The sequence below is a fragment of the Lissotriton vulgaris genome, unplaced genomic scaffold (genome assembly GCF_964263255.1).
Source record: "Lissotriton vulgaris unplaced genomic scaffold, aLisVul1.2 SCAFFOLD_1867, whole genome shotgun sequence".
Lineage (NCBI taxonomy): Eukaryota > Metazoa > Chordata > Amphibia > Caudata > Salamandridae > Lissotriton > Lissotriton vulgaris.
Genome location: NW_028247244.1, coordinates 145595 through 164919, shown reverse-complemented (window position 1 = coordinate 164919; position 19325 = coordinate 145595). Strand labels below are relative to the sequence as shown.

General features: G+C 44.0%; 1 protein-coding gene across 1 annotated transcript in view; it reads right to left on the bottom strand.

The window, feature by feature from the left end:
• Window positions 1–10432: 10432 nt before the first annotated feature.
• Window positions 10433–19325, bottom strand: part of LOC147665200 (killer cell lectin-like receptor subfamily B member 1B allele B) — a 44053-nt gene continuing 35160 nt past the window's right edge. Inside the window, exon 5 of the mRNA XM_086949680.1 lies at window positions 10433–12985. Within this exon, the coding sequence (XP_086805806.1) occupies window positions 12832–12985 (154 nt within the window). The 3' untranslated portion in view covers window positions 10433–12831. The remainder of the gene's footprint in view (window positions 12986–19325) is intronic.

The following is a 19325-nucleotide window of genomic DNA, read 5'->3' as shown; positions in this document are numbered from 1 at the left end:
TTAAACTTCAGATACACACGTGTACAATTTGTATTGTAAATATTTTTAAGAAAAAAGTACAGTATGGATTTTGAGAAATAAATACGGTTAATGCGTCCTTTTTGGCTGCAAGGTAACATGGTTCCTAAGGTTGTGCATATTTGCTCAAATTTAATGCATAGCAAAGGGTGAGGAATACGAAGGAGCTAGGCGGATGTTGGGCCATTAAACGCTACAAACAACCTAGAGAAACATTTAGGGTCCATCATGGGATAAGGGTGTATTGCTGCATAGTATGACTCGGCAGTGGCGTCGTGAGGCCCCTGCTCCACCAGCGTACGCAGGGACTGGTCAGGTTACCTTCTACCAGGCCCTCTAGGTAAGTGACCGGCAGAGAGGAACAGGCACTGACTGAGCAACACTGTCAGTATCACTATCATGCCTCCAAGTGACTGGAGACCCTCTGCTTTACAGGAGCTCAAATCCACAACCAGAACAACATCCTCCAGAGTTCCTTTTATGAGTGGGGGTGCAGCAGGAGCTCGCGCTCGCCCGTCACATCACATGCCACTTAGTGGCGTATCAAAACTTTAGGGAGCTGCCCTGCTAAGTGCATGGACCCCTCCCCAGCCCACCGCCTGCCGCTTTTGCTGAGCCCCTCCGGCCCCCTGGAACTGTGGGGCCCACCAGTACCACAGGGGCCGCAGGGATAAAATTACACCACTGATGCACCCCACATTGGATGTGAGTAACTCATTTTCCAATGTTTTCTCTTGCATGGATTAAAATGAAAACTTAAATATTGGCATAACTAAATGTACATCTACTGCTGCAAAAGTAAATCCCTTCACACATGCGCCTGATTTAGAGTGAAAGGTTAATTTTTCCTTTTCCTCCATTTAGCAGTTCAAGTTATATGACCAGGAGCCCCGTGCCACTTCTAGGAGTAATACATACCACTTTCCTGGTGATTAAGAAAGCTTTTCTCCGACTCTTTTCTTAGAAAGCATGAAAAAATGGCTCGAGTCCGTTAGCACTATTTTTATGAAGCAAGGCCTCAGAGGGCCTTTGACGTCGATCGCGGCGCGCGCGTGACCACACACTCGGTGGTTGTGGTGGGTGCGTGCGTGCGCTGCAGACAGCAGTTGCGACCGTGCACTTCAAGAAATGGGCCGGCGGCCACGCAGCATTGGCGGCCCGTTGCGGCGGCGGCCTTTATCATTTATTTGGGGACACTGACACTCCCCAAATAAATGATAAAGGCTGGTGCAACAGGCCACCAGCATAGCTGCCAAGGTTCCAGATTAGCATTTGTGACATTTTTATAATTTCAGTGTAAATATGAGTGACATTTCAACAACTTTGAGTGACACTTTCTCACAAGCAAAATCCAGAAATGAAGCTGCAGGAATCATATCATATATGTACTATAGCACATAAACAAGTAGGAGCTGTCATCACAGCATGACCGTCAATCACACAGAGAGTATCAAAGAGAAAGTTAGTTTCGGTACCTGCAGGTCTGTGGACTGATGCTGGGCAATAAAATATAATGTGCACTGTTTGTTTGAAATAGTTTCTTGTGCATGTATTTAGCAAGAATTACCTTTCAAGTTATATTGGCAAACGACTCTAATGCAGGTTACGATTTTCAATGCTATAGTGCTTCAGGATGGTGAATGGAAAAGCAGAAGAGGTAATAAAATATAATACAGATCTTGCTTTACACGAATTTAAGAAACAGTCACTGTATTTGGGATTTCTATTCTGGAAAAACAGCAACCTTTCCCTTGCAAAGTAATAGGTTAGCACATCTTACTATGCACGGCACCATATCAACTTAAGAAAAAATTATCTTACCATCAAATGCCTGCTCAAGAGTCCACTGTACACCTTCAGACGCAGTATATTGGTTCCAGGCTCGTACGTCTGTTCGTAAACTATTTCTGGACTTTCATGCTCTATAATTGCAGGTAGACTCTGGTGTACAGATGGCTGAAGGCAGGCTGTAGGCAGGCTGTAGCCACCGGGGGTTGTGGCAATTCAAGTTGGCCTCCAGGCCGCGATGTCTGTGGTCTACAGCTGGCTGGAGGCAGCCTCAGGCCTGAGCCACACAGGCCGGGCAATTCAAGTTGGCCCCCAGGCCCGCCTCCAGTGAAAGCTGTCCAGGCCGCTGTACTGTCATGAGTACTGTGAGTCGGGCGGTGCCATCCAGTCTTCATCGACTCTTCCCATAAAATATTGAATTCAGCGGGGGTGGGGTCTGAAATAACAGGAGCAGCGAGCACACGGCGGCCCAGGCCTGTGCGAGCTGCTGCAGGAAGAGCTGCGCTGCGAGCATCACGGCCGGATGCCATCATGATATCTATAGCACTCTGGGCAGCCGTGATTATTATCTGTGTAGCGCTCCGGGCGGGCCTCATCATTTGAAGCGCTCCGGCCAAGATATTATGTTGCGCTCCCTCCGGCCAGGCTAAAGTAGCCGGCCGTCTTTATTGGCTCTCTTAAACTCCCCGCGCTCCAGTAGCAGGATGTGACATACCTGTGTCGACGTCAGGCTGCCAAGATCCGCGGGATTGGATCACCATTAATGAAACATTGTAACAGTTGAGTGAGGCTGCTAGCAGCTTTAGTTCAACTGAGCGCCTCAAGCCTGCTGGAGTAGCCTGCGCAACCGTAACTCAGTCATGGGCAAGCCACAGACTCTAAGTTTTAATCAGTGCTTGCTGTGACAGCCAACACACAGCATATGCGTGACAATGCATTTCAGTGTGGTAATGCGGCGTACCACACTGAAATGTATTAGTCTATCGCATGTTGCTTGATACTTGGTAGGACTGCACCAGTGCTGCGTGGCCCCTGCCCACTAAGTAGTGCCACCTGGGGCGGCCCCCCCTAGCTACGCCAGTGATTGGACTCCTTTCTGGTGGAATTTCATATATGTTAAAATATCTTCTGGTTGTGTAGTCTTCTACCCATCTCGCGATAATGTACTCCATGAGTAGGACATATCTCAGCTCATTACAATTAGGCATCTTGATGTTGCTCATTTTCATTCTGTTGAAAGGACTTCCTGATCCGTCTATATAATTTAGTCTTTTCTCCGCATTCATTTGTTGACATGTCACAATTCTATGACATTCTTCTTCTGCAAGTGTCCTAAACTTTGTGTTGAACTTATTCTTTCTAAAGAGACATGTCATAGTATACCTTGCTAAGTGTGTGTGTCTGTGGAAGTATTGGCACATTGGAAACAATATACTATCAGGTAACTCTGGTCTCCCATCAGCTGACATTTGAATGTCATTTGTGTTTTTCTCGAACTCTGCTGTGTTCCAATCTTTTTGTTCTGCCTCTGAAATGTTCTCTTGTACCCTTTTTAGTAATTCATTCCATGTGTCAGTTATTGACATCAACATGGAATAGATAGTTCAGTTCTCAGATGTTCAAATATGTTACAAAGATGGCAAAGGGTCATTTCCTTCAGCTTTGCGACATCCATACCTGAATGTGAATCAACCAAAACACCTCAACCTCTAGCTTGGGAAACATCATATCCTCCTTGAGCACCTTGTACTCTTGTTTGTTAAACAACACCTTGAATATCATCTCCATTCCATGCAAATGGCTTTCTCTGAAATCCTCTCTGTGCAAACTTCATCTGAGCCAACATAAGTCTCTCCTTAAGCATTTTCTGTTTCTTTTCTTGTTCATCACTATAGTACCTTTCATACCTCAGGATACCATCTAATGACATTCTCTGTTAACAAATCACACTTTGAGGTCTACGCACATTGATATGAGCAGAGATCAGAAGTCTAATACCAAACTGAGACACAAAGAATCCCATTTCACTGGCATCAGGATATGCTCTCCCATTGTGTTGTTGAAACTCTTGAAGCAATCACTCATAATAATCCTGCTCCGTCTTTAGGTTCTTGTGAGGTTCTTGCAGTCTTCACCCAATCAAGATCTTTGGAAGGCACTTCACCTTTCAGGAAAGTAATCACTGCCTAATGTTTCTTCATAGCTACAGAAGATGGCGCATTAGTGCAAACATCTCTTGTTGGATTCTCACTTGGCCATTGCACATCAACCTCACTTTCGGCCCACAAATCTTTTGGCATTGCAGTGTCAAAGAACGTATTCAAATCAATTCACAAAACTTTAGAAATGTTAACAAATCTGTCAACTTGTGTGTGCCACTGTACTGGCTAGCCTCTCAATTTCGAAAAATTGTTTGTAAATGCTGCAGTATCACCTGATCGCCATAATACATGAACATACACCTCTCTCGCTATTTCTCTCAATTGATGAGCTGAAACTTCTCCCTCATCCTGGTTATTATTTTTTCCCAACTGTGTGGTGGTGTCTTTTTTTCTTCTCATGTTACCTTGCCCACTTGTTTTCTAATTTTTCAAAACCACTCCATGTACAAATGCATTTTACTAATTCTGTAATGTGTAATGGCATCGTCTCAATTGCTTCCTCATCCATCTGTACTTTCATGCAATGGAAAACTTTTAAACATCAATTTCATATTTTTGGACCAGCTTAGTCAGCCTATAATGTGTAGTTGCTGCACATATTGTAATTTTCTAACTCAGGTAAAATTTATTATTTTTCCTGTTACTGGTTCAAATGCTCAAGATCTAAACATCCCCTGAAAACGTCTTCAAGATCAACTTCTAACTTTGAAACCTACACTGGTCTCTTTTCTTCGGTTCTGGGCTACCTTGTCCCATGTTGCTTCTGCAAACCATGGTGCACAAATCTCATCTTCAAATAGTGTGTGTCCCGTGGGCTATTTGTGTTGTGAAGACAATTCTTTTTCCATCTCTCAGTGCTTGATTTGTCTGGAGAAGTTTCCATGCAATAATCTGTGAATTCTGAGATGTTGGAATAAACCCTGTTGTAGTTATTCCTTTTACAGCTCTTTGAGCTTCTTCACTTGAGACAGTTTTAACTGGGACAGTCACAGTTTGTCTAGGCACTGTCTGTGCAGCTACAGTTTGTAGTAATTGTACTGGAACAGTCACAATTGAAGATGTAACATCTGAAGGTATCACAGTCTGTGTTGAGCCAACAGGTTGTGGGGCAATCTCAAATGTCTATAAAGGTCTCTCAATATGTTTTTCTCTTGGTTCAACAGGAGCAGTAGCCATTGTAGTACTTGTTGGTACATTATTCTCAGCATTTGTAGTAGGGACCACATAAGGTGGTGGACACTAAGTTAACAATGCATATAATATGTCTAGCCCTTAATCACTATTGGTTTGAGACTTTTTGCCAACCTTGATAACTGTGTCCTGGGTCTTATCCTTTTCCTGCTTCTCAGGTTTCTCAATAGTAATGGCTTTGTATAAGCAAGTTCCCTCAATTATAGCTTTCCTCCATTTCTGTAGGGCTTCATCCCATTGAGCATCTGTATAATTACACTCTGCTCCACTAGTCTTGTTTTAATATTTCTCTCTCCTTGTCTTGCGATCTTCTCCCGATTGCTTAAGGCTTTAAATTGTGTGGGTCTAGATGGCGACTTTATTTCACATAATATTTCCCTTAACCTATCAATAATTCTCAATTCAAAAGTACTATATTTTGGAAAACTCAGAGGACCAAATGTTCTCAGTTATCTTGCATCGTTGGCAAATCCACATGCATAAATTTGATCCCACTTAAGTAAACATTAAATGTGCAGGTGTAGCTTCAGGTGGTGCCTCAGCAACCTCCCATTCTAGAATTTTCATACATCCTCTAAACAAATTCTCAAAGCCTTTAAACCATTTAATTTCTGTAAATTCGGTGCAATGTTTAGATTATATTCAATAAATATCTGATTTCTTTTTTCCAATTCTGTTACAGTTTAAATTCTTGAACTTTCAACCAATCTCAATGTGGTTTTCACACAACGGACCAATCACAGCACAGCACCGTACGACATCATCAACCAATCACAACTTGACACTTCAATAAACCTACCAATCTCAGTGCGAAACAATACGATGCATGAACTCACTCCATGCAGAGGCTCACCCTCCTTTACAATTTCTCTTGCATGTATACCTTCAGCAAAACCTTCATTTAACACAGTAAAACATATAGGTCCACTAAAAACAATGAATAGTATTGCTACACCACTGGTATAGGTGCTGGTACCTCACAATTTACGCCTAAAGTCCGGCAAACAAGTTTTCTATTCAATTTTATGTATTTATTCCCAAGATCTTTCAACTAGTGCGAGTCTAAAACTCTTGAACTTCTTCACATTTAACATATGAGCACCATCAAATCAATCAAAATATATTTCAAAACTCCCCAAACAAAACACCTCAAACAAAAAAATGCAATCCACAAATAAACCTCCCCCACCATAATCACTAATAACAAGTAAAACACGTCAAGTTCAAGTTCAGGAATTTGTATAGCGCACTACTCACCCAGAGGGTCTCAAGGCGCTTGAGGGAGGGGGTGCATTATTTGTCGAATAGCCAGGTTTTAAGTTCCTTTCTGAATGAAATGTGGTTCTGTGTGAGGCGGAGGTGAGTGGGGAGAGAATTCCAGGTCTTAGCCGCCAGGTAGGAGAAGGATCTTCCTCCCATGGTGGATCTGTGGATGCGCGGAACTGCGGCGAGAGCTTGATTGGAGGATCTTAGTTGGCGGGTGGGTGTGTAGAAGGACAGTTGTGTGTTGAGGAATTCGGGTCCTATTTTGTAGAGGGCTTTGTGTGCGTGGGTGAGGAGACGGAACGTTATTCTCTTGTTGACGGGAAGCCAGTGGAGGTCTTTCAGGTGGCCAGTAATGTGAGCTTGGCGAGGGATGTCCAATATGAGTCTGGCTGATGCATTTTGGATGCGTTGGAGTTTTTTTCTGTAATTTGGCTGTGGTTCCGGCGTAGAGGGTGTTTCCATAGTCCAGTCGGCTAGTGACCAGTGCGTGGGTGACAGTCTTTCTTGTTTCGGTGGGGATCCAACAGAAGATTTTTTTGAGCATACGAAGTACGTTGAGGCAAGAGGATGAGACGGCGTTGACTTGTCTGGTCATCGAGAGGGAGGAGTCTAGGATGAAGCCTAGGTTACGTGCGTGGTCTGTGGGTATAGGTGCTGTGCCAAGGGCCGATGGCCACCATAAGTCGTCCCAGGCAGAGGGGGATGACCCTAGGATGAGGACTTCCGTTTTGTCTGAGTTAAGTTTTAGGCGGCTGTTTTTCATCCATTCGGCTACTTCTTTCATGCCTTCATGAAGATTGGTTTTGGCGGTGTTGGGGTCTTTGGTGAGGGAAAGGATCAGCTGGGTGTCGTCAGCGTAGGAGATGATGTTGAGGTTGTGTTGTCGAGCGATGGATGCAAGAGGACTCATGTAAACGTTGAAGAGGGTGGGACTGAGTGACGATCCTTGTTGTACTCCGCAGATGACTTCGGTGGCCTCTGATTTGAATGGGGGGAGTCGGACTCTCTGGGTTCTCCCGGCGAGGAACGAGATGATCCAGTCCAAGGCTTTTCCTTGTATTCCGACGTTGTTGAGGCGTTGTATGAGGGTGCTATGACAGACTGTGTCGAAGGCGGCGGAGAAGTCGAGTAGGATGAGGGCAACTGTTTCTCCGTTGTCCAGTAGCGATCGGATGTCGTCTGTCGCTGCAATGAGGGCGGTTTCAGTGCTGTGTTTGGCTCGGAAGCCGGACAGTGAGGGGTCGAGAGAGTTGTTGGATTCAAGGAAGGCGGCGAGCTGGCTATTGACGGCTTTCTCAATGACTTTGGCAGGGAATGGGAGGAGGGAAATGGGGCGGTAGTTCTTAAGTTCCGAGGGGTCTGCTGTGGGTTTCTTCAGGAGAGCGCTGAGTTCGGCGTGTTTCCAGCTTTCTGGGAAGGTAGCGGAGTTGAACGAGCAGTTGATGACATCATGGAGATGGGGTGCGATGATGGAGTCTGCTTTGTTGTAGATGTGGTGGAGACATGGGTCTGTTGGCGAGCCTGAATGGATGGAGTTCATTAGGCGGATGGTGTCATCAGTGGTTATTGGGTTCCAGGTGCTCAGGTTGCTAGAGAGCGGTTTAGGTTCGGAGGTGGGTGGAGTGGACTGTTCTTTGGAAATGTTCTTAAAGCTGGTATGTATGTCGGCGATTTTGTTGTAGAAGAAAGAGGATAACGAATCGCAGAGGTCTTGGGAGGGAGTAATGTTGTTTGAGGCTGCGGTGGGGTTGGTAAATTCTTTTACGATGTTGAAAAGTTCCTTGCTATTAAGGGAGTTGTTGTCGAGTCGATCTTTGAATGCTGCTTTCTTGGTGGATCGGATCAATTGGTGGTGTTTGCGGGTGGATGCTTTGAAGGTGGTCAGGTTGTCAGTGGTTGGGTTTTTTCTCCATGTTTTCTCGAGAGTACGGCAAAGTTTCTTGGATTTCTTAAGGTCATCGTTGAACCAGGGGGCCTTTTTGCTACCCTGTTTGGTTTGGTGGTTTTTCAAAGGTGCTAATTCGTCAGCGCTGTGAGTAATCCATTGTTTGAGTTTGGTGGCAGCTTCGTTTGGGTCCGATGAGAGGGTGGGAGGGTTTTGGTTGAGCGATGTGAGGAGTTGGTCGGTGGTGATTTTGTTCCAGTTTCTTCGGGGAATGGGTTGTGGGGGGTTGTGGATCGTGGTAGTTATGTAGCTGAAATGGACACAGCTGTGGTCAGTCCAATGGAGAGCTGTGCTGTGATCGAAGGAGATGTGTTTGCAGGAGGTGAAGATAGAGTCGAGCGTATGTCCGGCTACATGGGTGGGGGTGTCAACTAGTTGTTTGAGTCCAAGATTGGCCAGGTTGTCCAGAAGGGTGGTGGTGTTGCTGTCGTTTTTCTTTTCTAGATGGAAGTTGAAGTCTCCCAGTAGAATGTAGTTCTCGGAGGGGAGGGCATGTGGGCTGATGAAGTAAGTGATGTCTTTGTTGAATTGTTTACGGGTTCCTGGTGGTCTGTAGATGAGGGTGCCTCCGAGTGTGGTCCTGGGGTCGGTGTGGATCTGGAAGTGAAGGTGTTTGGCGGTAGCGAGATTATCGTCGAAGCTGGTCGTGATTCTGATGGTGTTCTTATGGACGATGGCGATGCCTCCTCCTGTTTGGTTGGTGCGGTCTTTTCGGATGATAATAATACCTTCATTCATCCATTAATTCAACTCCAAATCACCACTACACAAAGCCAACAACAAAATTAGAAATGACATCTTACCTTTTAATACTCACACCTTCAAAACAGCAACTGCCTTTTAATACCGCCTTGCCAGTCTTCAAGGCGACTTAATCAGCTCTTGTTGATCAAGGTGTAAATCTTTCTTCTGCTACCAGATTTGCTAGGGCAGATCTTTGGGTCAAATTTATAAATTTGCCGCAACCTTTCAATTAACATCACAGGATCAGGACAGTTTTCCGTGCTGTTTTCTACTTGCAGGCGATGGATCTTTGCCACCGTGTTTTGATCTAAAGACCTATTTTATCATCACAAACAATTTTAAATGCACTTCCAAATTTTTGTCAATAATGAGAGTTGTAAGTAGTGTAAATCAGCGACGGCTCGTGGAGGGAGTTACGGTGGCGCAGGAGGGTGGGGAGGGGGAGGGGCAGGGTGGAGGTTGCTAAAAACCGGCATATGGATAATTGCAGGTAAGTAAACAATTTAATTAATAAAACGAATTTCGTAGTGCGCCTTGCATCGCAAAATGCAATGCAGTGCGAGCTACGAAATTCGTTTTATTAATTAAATTGTTTACTTACCTGCAATTATCCATATGCCGGTTTTTAGCAACCTCCACCCTGCCCCTCCCCCTCCCCACCCTCCTGCCCCACCGTAACTCCCTCCACGAGCCGTCGCTGATTTACACTACTTACAACTCTCATTATTGACAAAAATTTGGAAGTGCATTTAAAATTGTTTGTGATGATAAAATAGGTCTTTAGATCAAAACACGGTGGCAAAGATCCATCGCCTGCAAGTAGAAAACAGCACGGAAAACTGTCCTGATCCTGTGATGTTAATTGAAAGGTTGCGGCAAATTTATAAATTTGACCCAAAGAATAATAAATCTCCATCATGGCACATTTCCGTAGCTCGAGGTTTTATTTACTTCACCTCCCTAACCTTCTAACAAAGCAAATTGTTTTTTTAACTAAACAAAATTAACTGTGCAAAAGATTACAGTAGTTGCAAGAAACGATTTTTAAGCAGGAAATTCATTAGATCATAAAATTAATTTGTTAAAAGAATTCATGTTTTCTGCTTTCTTCAACAAGTAAAAGGAAGCTTTTTAGGACAATTATGAATGTTACTCTGTGTCAGCAAAAGAAAGGCAAAATCCATGTTACCTTGAAAGCTAAGCGAAGGTCAGCTTTTCAAATGTTTGAAAGCACATTCTCAACTATTATTTAGCAAGATGTCACTGTGTTCTGCACTATTAAATGTTGTTTTTAATTTAATACAAACGGCATGATACACATGATTAATTATTGTAAGTTTATTGAAAGCACATTTCTACAGTTAAGAATAAATCTAAACCAGTCACAATAAAGTCAAACTATCAAATATATGTAAACATGTTTCAGCATCAAAAAGAACATTATTTATTAAAAGAAAATAAAATCTTGTTAAGGCCTGGCATTGAATATGAAAGCCTTGTGTTTTCAGCACCAAATAACTGGATGACATGTTTAAAAATGCATTTTTTTCTTGTTTTAAGCCCAAGGTAGATTGTCATTAATAGTGCTTAATTTTTAGTAAATGTTTGCTTTCACGCCTTTAGCATCTTTGCTTTGTATTGATGATGGCTCTTTGATGCGTTGTGGTGCAGTATCTCTTCCTTCAGACCTACCGGTAAGTTTCTGGTGGGCTTTCCAATCGCACTCCTCTGTAGGGCCTTCACCTTCTTTGAGGGCCTCACACGAGCTGAAGCTGAGAATTGACTCCACATACATCAAGCAGAGACTGCTTGAATTGCCTTGGGGCATGTACCACGCACAAGCAGTTTGCTGTACCTCAGCAAGCTCTCAGGGAAAGTAGTCGTGTTGTTTCAGGGCACATATCCCCTACTCATTGCCAGTTGTAGCATCCTCACCAGCAGGGGATCATGCAACTGACCACACCAGACACGGAGCTCTGGAACCCACATCTTTATTCTTACGTTAACTGAATGCACTGCTTCATAAACTTTATTGACCAAACCCAGATCCCGCCCAACCCGGAAGAGGTCCGCTGAGGGTCACAAGGGTTCTTCTGCACATAATCACACAGCCACAGAAGGTCCGGTACAATCCATCGACCTATGTCTTCAAAAAAGAGACGAAAAAGATGCTAATGAACAGATTCCTCTCTTAAAAGCACAATGAGCCCGTCCTCTTGAGCTCATTGGCCAGCTCAATGACTGTAATACCAATTAAGGGCTGAAGCACATAAATTCCCAATGGGACCCATACAAATAATGTCCACTGGGTTCCTAAAACGTAACCAATGCAAAGCAGAATCATGGAAAACGTCCTCACAGAACCTATTCCAAAGGCGTATAATGAATTTAGGCCATCTATTAATAAAAGTGGATATTTGTTTCGATTAGATAGTCTTTATTTATCCGATCTTCGTGAATGTTCATCTATCATATGCACAGCGTTCTGATATCGATAGGCCATGTTCACGCTTAATAAATACAAAAAATTAAAAAAAATTAACAATACAGATTTTGTAACATTTGTAATATTACACAGAATACATCCTCAAACATATTGAGGGGTGGGGGGCTACAGGGGACATTTAGACCTGTATAGAGCACAGATTAACAGTTACCAGACTCACTGTGAAGAACTTTGATATGCATTACACACTGCTAATACAGTGCATGAGGGACCCTTCATGTACACTGTGCCGCAATGTGCTTAGCTGTGCATGGGATGGCACTGGGCCAACAATGAAAAAGACTGAAAGGATGAACAAAAAGAAGGAAACCAAGGCCTTTATTAGGAGTGAACATTAATCATTCCTGTTATTTCTGGGGCTATTTTTGATGTATCAGTGAGAAATCTGGATCCCCTGTGGGTGCAGCGCCCCTGGTGGCTGCCCAGTATTCCTCAGTGGAGTACCGTCCATGACTAAGGCGGACTTTGCAGTACTGAGAGCGTACAACAAGAACTCACACTAAAGATAATGATAAAACGAATTCTCAATTCAGTTGCAGGGGTGAACAATTGCACATTGAGCGCCTGCAGAAGAGAAATACATAAGCACAAATGTGCTCAGTATGTTGACATCTGATGAAGAGCATGAGCAGTTTGAGAAAGCGTTCTTAGCTGCCTGGCATCTTAAACTACATCCATTTGAGCAATTAAAGCATTGCTGTATAATGGCTGAAGCCTGTACCATCAATTTCGAAGGGTATTGAGGTGTATTTGCCCCATTTCCCAGTCCACCAGTTTCTCCTTTTCAATGTGCCATCCTCCATCCTGTAAAGCATGAAGTGGCCTTCTCCTCCACAATCATAATGGCAATGATCAGCAGCTTATAGCATGTGGGGCTGTCTGGAGCATCTACCACAGAGCAGCTGAGCCTTTATAACAAGTTTTCACTGGCTGCCAACTGCTCCACATTAATATCACCCATTCACATTGGGCCATTACCTATTATACCCGTTAAGAGGGGCTAAAACACATATTTCCACCTTTTTGAGTTTCATCAGCACAGTGTAACCCTTGACCCCAGCCGCTCAGCAGATGTTTTCTTAGCAGCCACAAGTGTGTCATGCATGATGGACAACCCCGCTCCGTAAATACCTTATTCGGTAGCGGTAAACGGCAAGGATCCGTTTCATGAGTAACTGTGGATATGTGCACCATACATTCTCTAAATGCCCCTAATGAAAACTTGGTACAGTTTTCTCTCTTTTATCCTTTCTTTCATATGTGGGCGTTTTGTTGCAAATCCAGTGCCGTGTGTTGTAAATTTCTCCACTTTTGACTCTGTAATGATTGAGGTAGGCATAATCCGAGTAATCTGCTACCTTGAACCTGCAACAACAAGAAAACACTGTCAGGACTGTGGAAGACGATTATACTGGTACTGATGACATATGAACAAAGACACAAATGCAGCTAAAGTCTTTAAAGACATATACTAGAGAAACAAGTGAGATAATCTAGGTAGCGCATCCAGGTAGGAGACCTCAGGAAAGGATAGGTGGGTATTTTGCAAATCGGAAGTGACAAGTTGGTTGCCGAAGGGATGACTTCTGAGGTTGGTGCTTCTTAAAGCTTCTCTAAGCAATGTAGCCCTTCAAGGGACAGGTATGGAGTGTCGATAGCGAGAGTAAAAACCTCAGACATAGGTCTGACGCCCCTGAGGAGGAAAGAAGCATAAAATCAGATTGAGAGGGAGGCACAGTGGTGTAGAACAGCGCTTTAAGGCAGCCAGGTGCTAGGCCACACATTGAAAAGGTGAGGTCCTAAATGTCTCCAAAGAATATTTGAATTTATAGATTACCATAACTGATGACCTCAAAGGAGCACAATGGATAGCACAAAAGGTGACGTCTGTAAGGCTTTAATCATAACCACGGATAATCATCCTAGATCGCTTTCCAGCCCATCCCTCCTAGGTTATGGATTTCATCCTCACTGTGCAGCAGGACTCAAGCTGGACTTTACTGACCAGGTCCAACAAGGCTGAAAACAGTCTCGCGCTCCTTGTGTCCCCGCGCAATGGGTGGTGACTCTGTAGTTCAGGCTGGAGATGGTCATGACTGATTTCAATATGGTTGGTTCCAGTATGTGATGCTCAGACGGCCTAATGAACTATGCACTGGAATGCAGCTTGAATTACATCAATGGTTGAGATTAAATTCAATATTAATCCCATCCCCTTTTTTGTGCTCTGCTCCCTTGATTTGTGAATAACCACCACCTATTTTCAGGAGTACAATTTAGATTCATTGTATTTTCATGTATTTTATGTTGCTATATAGAAAAACTACTATGGATCCAGCCCTATTGGGTGTTCATTGAACCCCCCTGAAGTAAACAATGTGCCATGACCATGGGGAGAACAAAAGGAAGGCTGGAGTCAGACAGGCACATGCAGAAGGGAGGTGGTGGTTCTCTCTACACGTCATTAGTGAGCACTAGTGGGGTCACATCCAAGACTGGGTCCTAAGCTCTCACTGGGAGAAAACCTGGATTAGTCTGGAAGGATTCAAGAATGTATTAGGACGGGTGCAGCGGACAAAACGTGCTCAGCTGGCACAATTCACTTGTCAGTAGACCCTACTCACTCCACTGGGCAAGTGGAATCGCATCTGTGTGGTGTGTTTCATAAAAGTGTAGTCTCACCCAGTCTTTCACAGAATGGTAATATGTTGCAGGGAGCTGATAGAGTCAAGGCGATTGAGGGATACTACACTGATGTTTCAAGTGGAACACAGCAAGACCTGCCCAATGGAGAGCGGGGAAAAAGTAAGGTGGCAGATGGGAAAATGCAGACATTATCCAGCCGCACCTGAATAAAGCGGTTAGAACATTTGCAACTTTCAGTCCCTGGAATTTGAATTAATTCTACGGACAAAGGGTTACAAGGTCCATTTGTGCATGGTTACCTCTGATTCCAGGGACTTTCTGTTCTGATTCACCCCCTGCAATGATCATGAGGTACACGGGAGGGTTGCCTTGTGAGGGTTGGCTAATGTTGGTTGTGGGGGCGCATTACATGGAACACCTTGGCATGTGGGACTTCGAGTAGTGCCTGTGATCAGTCTCTGCCCACACCCCCTTCTGGGGAACCCTGAGGTTTCATGGTTAGAGATCTGCACACCCGGTAATCATGGAAGCAGGAACACTGGGTCACTGGGGATCAACTGGACCGGTTGGGACAAAGCGATATCCCACCAGAATTACGTTTCATAGGTCTCCCAGGCGAGGAGAATGGGCTGTGCTTTTCTATTTCACTTTGCCTCTTGGAGCTGGTGCTAAGATTACAATCTGATTTCCTAGGGTTTGTATCATCTCTTGAAGCCACATCTGCTGAAGAATAAGAACGCAGCCTGGAAGCAGCGTAGAGATGAGCTATTATAGTTCTATTATGATTTGGGTTATAAATCTTCTGAAAAGAGATTAAACAATGTCTGTTTAAATTTTAGAGAAAGGAAGAATGAAGGGACACTAAAGACATTTACCCACACAGAGAAAAAAAAAACACAGGAGGCCACAATTTGCAGCTGAAATCATTGTTTCAGTATCTCCATACTGACACAAGTCTGGTTGCATTTTAAGTGAACAATGTATGGAGACCCCGATAATCAGCAAAATTATTTTAATTTGAAGTTCTTTCAATGGTTCCAGCTGTAAACCTCTAACATGAGAACCTGAACTATAATAAGTTTGTGTAGGGTGAACAGCAGAAACGAAACATGACGTGAGAAAATGTACACACCACTGATGGTCTTTTGAAGCCCTTCATTCAAGCTGAGTACACCAAACTCAGAAACAAATGAATTGGAAATAAGTATACAAGTATTCTCGGTTCTTAAAGAAAAGTAAGCTGGCACTTGTTTATGAGAAAGACGTGAATGGGTAATTTGAGGAGGCAGCAGCCCCAGAACTAGAAAGAATGCACTGCACTCCCAAGGCTGCAAGGAAAGTATTTCTATCACTGTCCGAAGAATGGGGTTTTACTGTGCACGTATACTGTGGCATACTGGGGGGTAATCCTTTTCAGAGGTAGCACCTGTACCCTTGGTGATTGTTTTAAATCCACATATGTTGAGCTCTCAGACAGGCTGTGCAGTTGCGTATCTGGGTTTTTTTGTTTTTCTTATCAACAAACAATAGGGAATGCTAAAAAATAAAGGTTATTTTTGGTCTCTCATCTTTGGGAAAGTCTAAAATATTGCATTAATTATTGCTGTGATTATGGGAAGGTGAAAAGTTTGAACGCGTTGGGTCTTGACATGTTACCTATACACACTAGCAGGAGTATTGTATTTCAATTCAGTATCACTATAAACACACATAGAAGCTGTGTGGCAGAGATGCTGAACAAGCAGAAACATGCCTGGTGCCAACGTGGTGGGAAGGGAACAATTTGCCAGAACCTGACGTGCCTGCCCTGGGTTACCCAACAAATCGGTATATGAAGGGCCTGATTATCTGACCTGAGATTTAGCGATTTGTTTTTATCAATAACAAACCGAATCAAAATCAGTTTAAAAAGTATGCTAATATTTTTGGGCTTTTACCACAATGCCCTATCCCAGGGAACAGGTGTAGGGCGTAAGAGAAGAGAGTCAGGCAAGTGATAAAATCTAAAAATTATTTTCTTGCAGAAATTATTTTGCATTGAAATAAAGCCAAATAACTGATATTGCTCGTTTGTAGGCACTCTCTATAACAGGGTATTTTAACCAGGAAAAATGTATTCACCCACATTTGTAAACAGAAGTACTAATGTTCATTCCATTCTTGACAGACCTCAAATAATCCAAAGACCAGACTTTTTCTCCAAGAGGTATGAGTAGTTTTCCGCATTATTTCCTAATTTGTTTATTTAGTTTATATATAGCGCTGTGAGTACTAAGTAGAATGCACAAAAAGTGTTTTTATTCATTTTAAGTGGTTTTTATATGGGTGTGCATTTTTTGTACACAAAGAATTGTAGAAAGATCCTGATTTTGCCCTTGTGAATTTGGGAAATTACTTACGTTTTCTTTCAGCTCAACAAACAGCAAAGTTATTTTCCCCGCAGAACCACTTAGCAGGTAGAATCTAATTCCAATCAATATCGGCCAAAATGTGTGTAAAAAAGTGGTTGCTCAGGACATTGTTGTGAGAGCTTTATTAGCAGGCGAAAATACCAACTGCTGTTGTATCAACGATGGTGTGTGGTTGTAAAATACAAATGAGCAAAGAATAAAGTTTGCGTTGATCCCACGCGGGACTTCAAAAGAACTTGTTTGTTGCAGGGAGAGGTAGAAAAATTTGGCATGCAGGGTCACACAAGCCAGGTGTTTTAGGGGCTTTCTGCTTCTGGGCGCGTTACTTGTGGTTTGTTGCACACCCGCACTCTTTTCAGAGTTTTCTTTATTACATTGGTTGTGCTGTAGTGCTATGTAGGTCTGCACCTAGAAGTCACAGAAGACCTCCTAGCTTGTTCTATTTTTACCTAGATCACACTGAGTGCTGAGAGGGGTGGGTACACCGGTTTTTTGGATGAATTATATTTATAGGGGTAACATTAATATTCGGTAGGCAATCCGTGCGTTATTAATAATTTCATGCACAGCAAGATGCTATGATCTTTGCTGAATCTCATGATCTTTCAGTCAAGTGCCTTAGGTGTTAGGCCTGTGACCGAATTGGTGTCTCAGGGCCTCTGGGCACTCAGCATGGTTTGTGTAGACCCCCATTTCTGCTCCACGAAGACCAGGTGCTACTGCACAGCAAACTGAAATGCCAAGAACCTGCAGTGAGCTTTAACATCCAGAGGGTGTCAAGTCAGTCAAGTCAATACATTTATATAGCGCGCTACATACCCAGAGGGTCTCAAGGCGCTTGGAGAAGGGTGGCGACTAAGAGCTGTAGAGCCCTGCTCTTGGAGGGAGAAACAAGATCAGAAATTCAGACATTGCTAACACAAAATACCCTGCAATGGGTGGAATCTGCAGTCAGTGATATTTCCATATATACAGCTATCAGGAGTTTATTTACACCCAGGTTCAAAAGTAGAGTAGCAATGCAACATACATCTGATCTTTGACTTATCTGCTTTGAGGTTGGGGTGACTGAAATGCTCTCCTATTTCTTGAGTTGTAAACCAGAGTGCGGTGAACAGTACTGTGATAATCAATGCAATCCCTCATTCTTGTGTGAGAGGCACGTGCCAAAGTCGAGGCCATGTTTGAGTGTGGCACAGCTATGTCTATTTTTCTTCTGCCACTAACATGCTCAAGCACCGGAAGTGACGAGCAGGCAGGCATTCGCATCTGACGTGGGTAACCGTAAGCTGGCCACAAGCCAGTGCCAATTAAAAGGCAAAGTGACTAAGAGCCAGCGTGGTTGAGGCTTCAGCATTTCCAACTACAGTCCGAGACGCAGGGGTGATGGTGAGGGCTGGGGTAGGCGGAAAGGGTTAGAATCAGTGGTGGATCCTCCATGGGGGCGTTTGGGCGCCGCCCCACTGCTCCTCACCGTGCGAGAAGGCAGAAACAAATAGTATAGAACTACCATTTGTTTATGCCTTCTCGCACGGCGAGAAAGCAGAAGTTCCTGGTTGAGAGAGTGGGCGGCGTTACTCGAGGACAAAGGGGAGTGGCTTTCCCACTGTTGTTAATACTGTCTGTTTGGGCAGCCTGAGAGGCTGTCCAAACAGACAGTATTAACTTTATTAAGAACAGTGGGCTAGCCGCACCCCCCTGCCCTCGAGTAACACCTCCCACTCTCCCTGCTGTCTGTATGCTGCAGCATACAGAGAAAAATGACGTGGTTGGGGAGCTGGCCGAACCAATCACAGCGCTGTGCTGTGGTGGAGGGGAGGGAGGATGCCTGCAGCCTTCCTGCGTGATGACCAGAACGACTTGGAATTCAAAAGAACAGGACAGCGGGAGTCGGGAGTCTGGAGTCTCGAAGTCGGAACTTGAAGGCGGGAAGAAGGTAAGTTTGACTTTTATTTATTTTATTTATCCCGCTTCCCCCCACCCGTAATGCCGGCCGCGACTGATTGTAAGTGTGTTTTGCACTTTGAAATTCACATGGTGCAATTTTGACTCACAGTCACAAATTAATATTTTGGAGCAAAAAGCCCGTCTGGGGGGAGACGTCATCCCATGGACTCCTGGTTCTCATCAACACAACTCCACAGCTCTCTGCGGCTTCACCATACACACGCCGAGTTTACTTTCTTTATTTTTGTTGGAAACCTGAATGCCTCTGCACATGTTCAGGAGAAGAGGGACACTTGTATTTCTGGAGGTGCTGCCTAGTTTGTTTGACAAGGAGGGTGTCTCTTGCCACTCATGTGCTGTCAAACTGTGCAGGCAGCAACAGTGCACACCAGCTTGTCTATACTGCCAGTGCCAAGGCATTTGCACTGCTCGCTGTGGATGTGTGAGACGGGAGTTTGCCCTGCTGCTGCGGGTGAGGCAGTGGATGTATGAGAGAAAGAATCTTTGGGTCAGCAGGCTTTTACATTTGTCGAACACAGTACAGTCACCTTGGAGTAATTAACCCCTTGGGATAATTCGATTTGGTGCCTGGGTCTACTTGTTTAAACACGCAAGGGTGTCTGAAATCTGACATGCCATGGGGATATACCACCTCAATCAGTAAATTAGCAGGGGTGTCGTGGAGGAAAATGTATTCATAC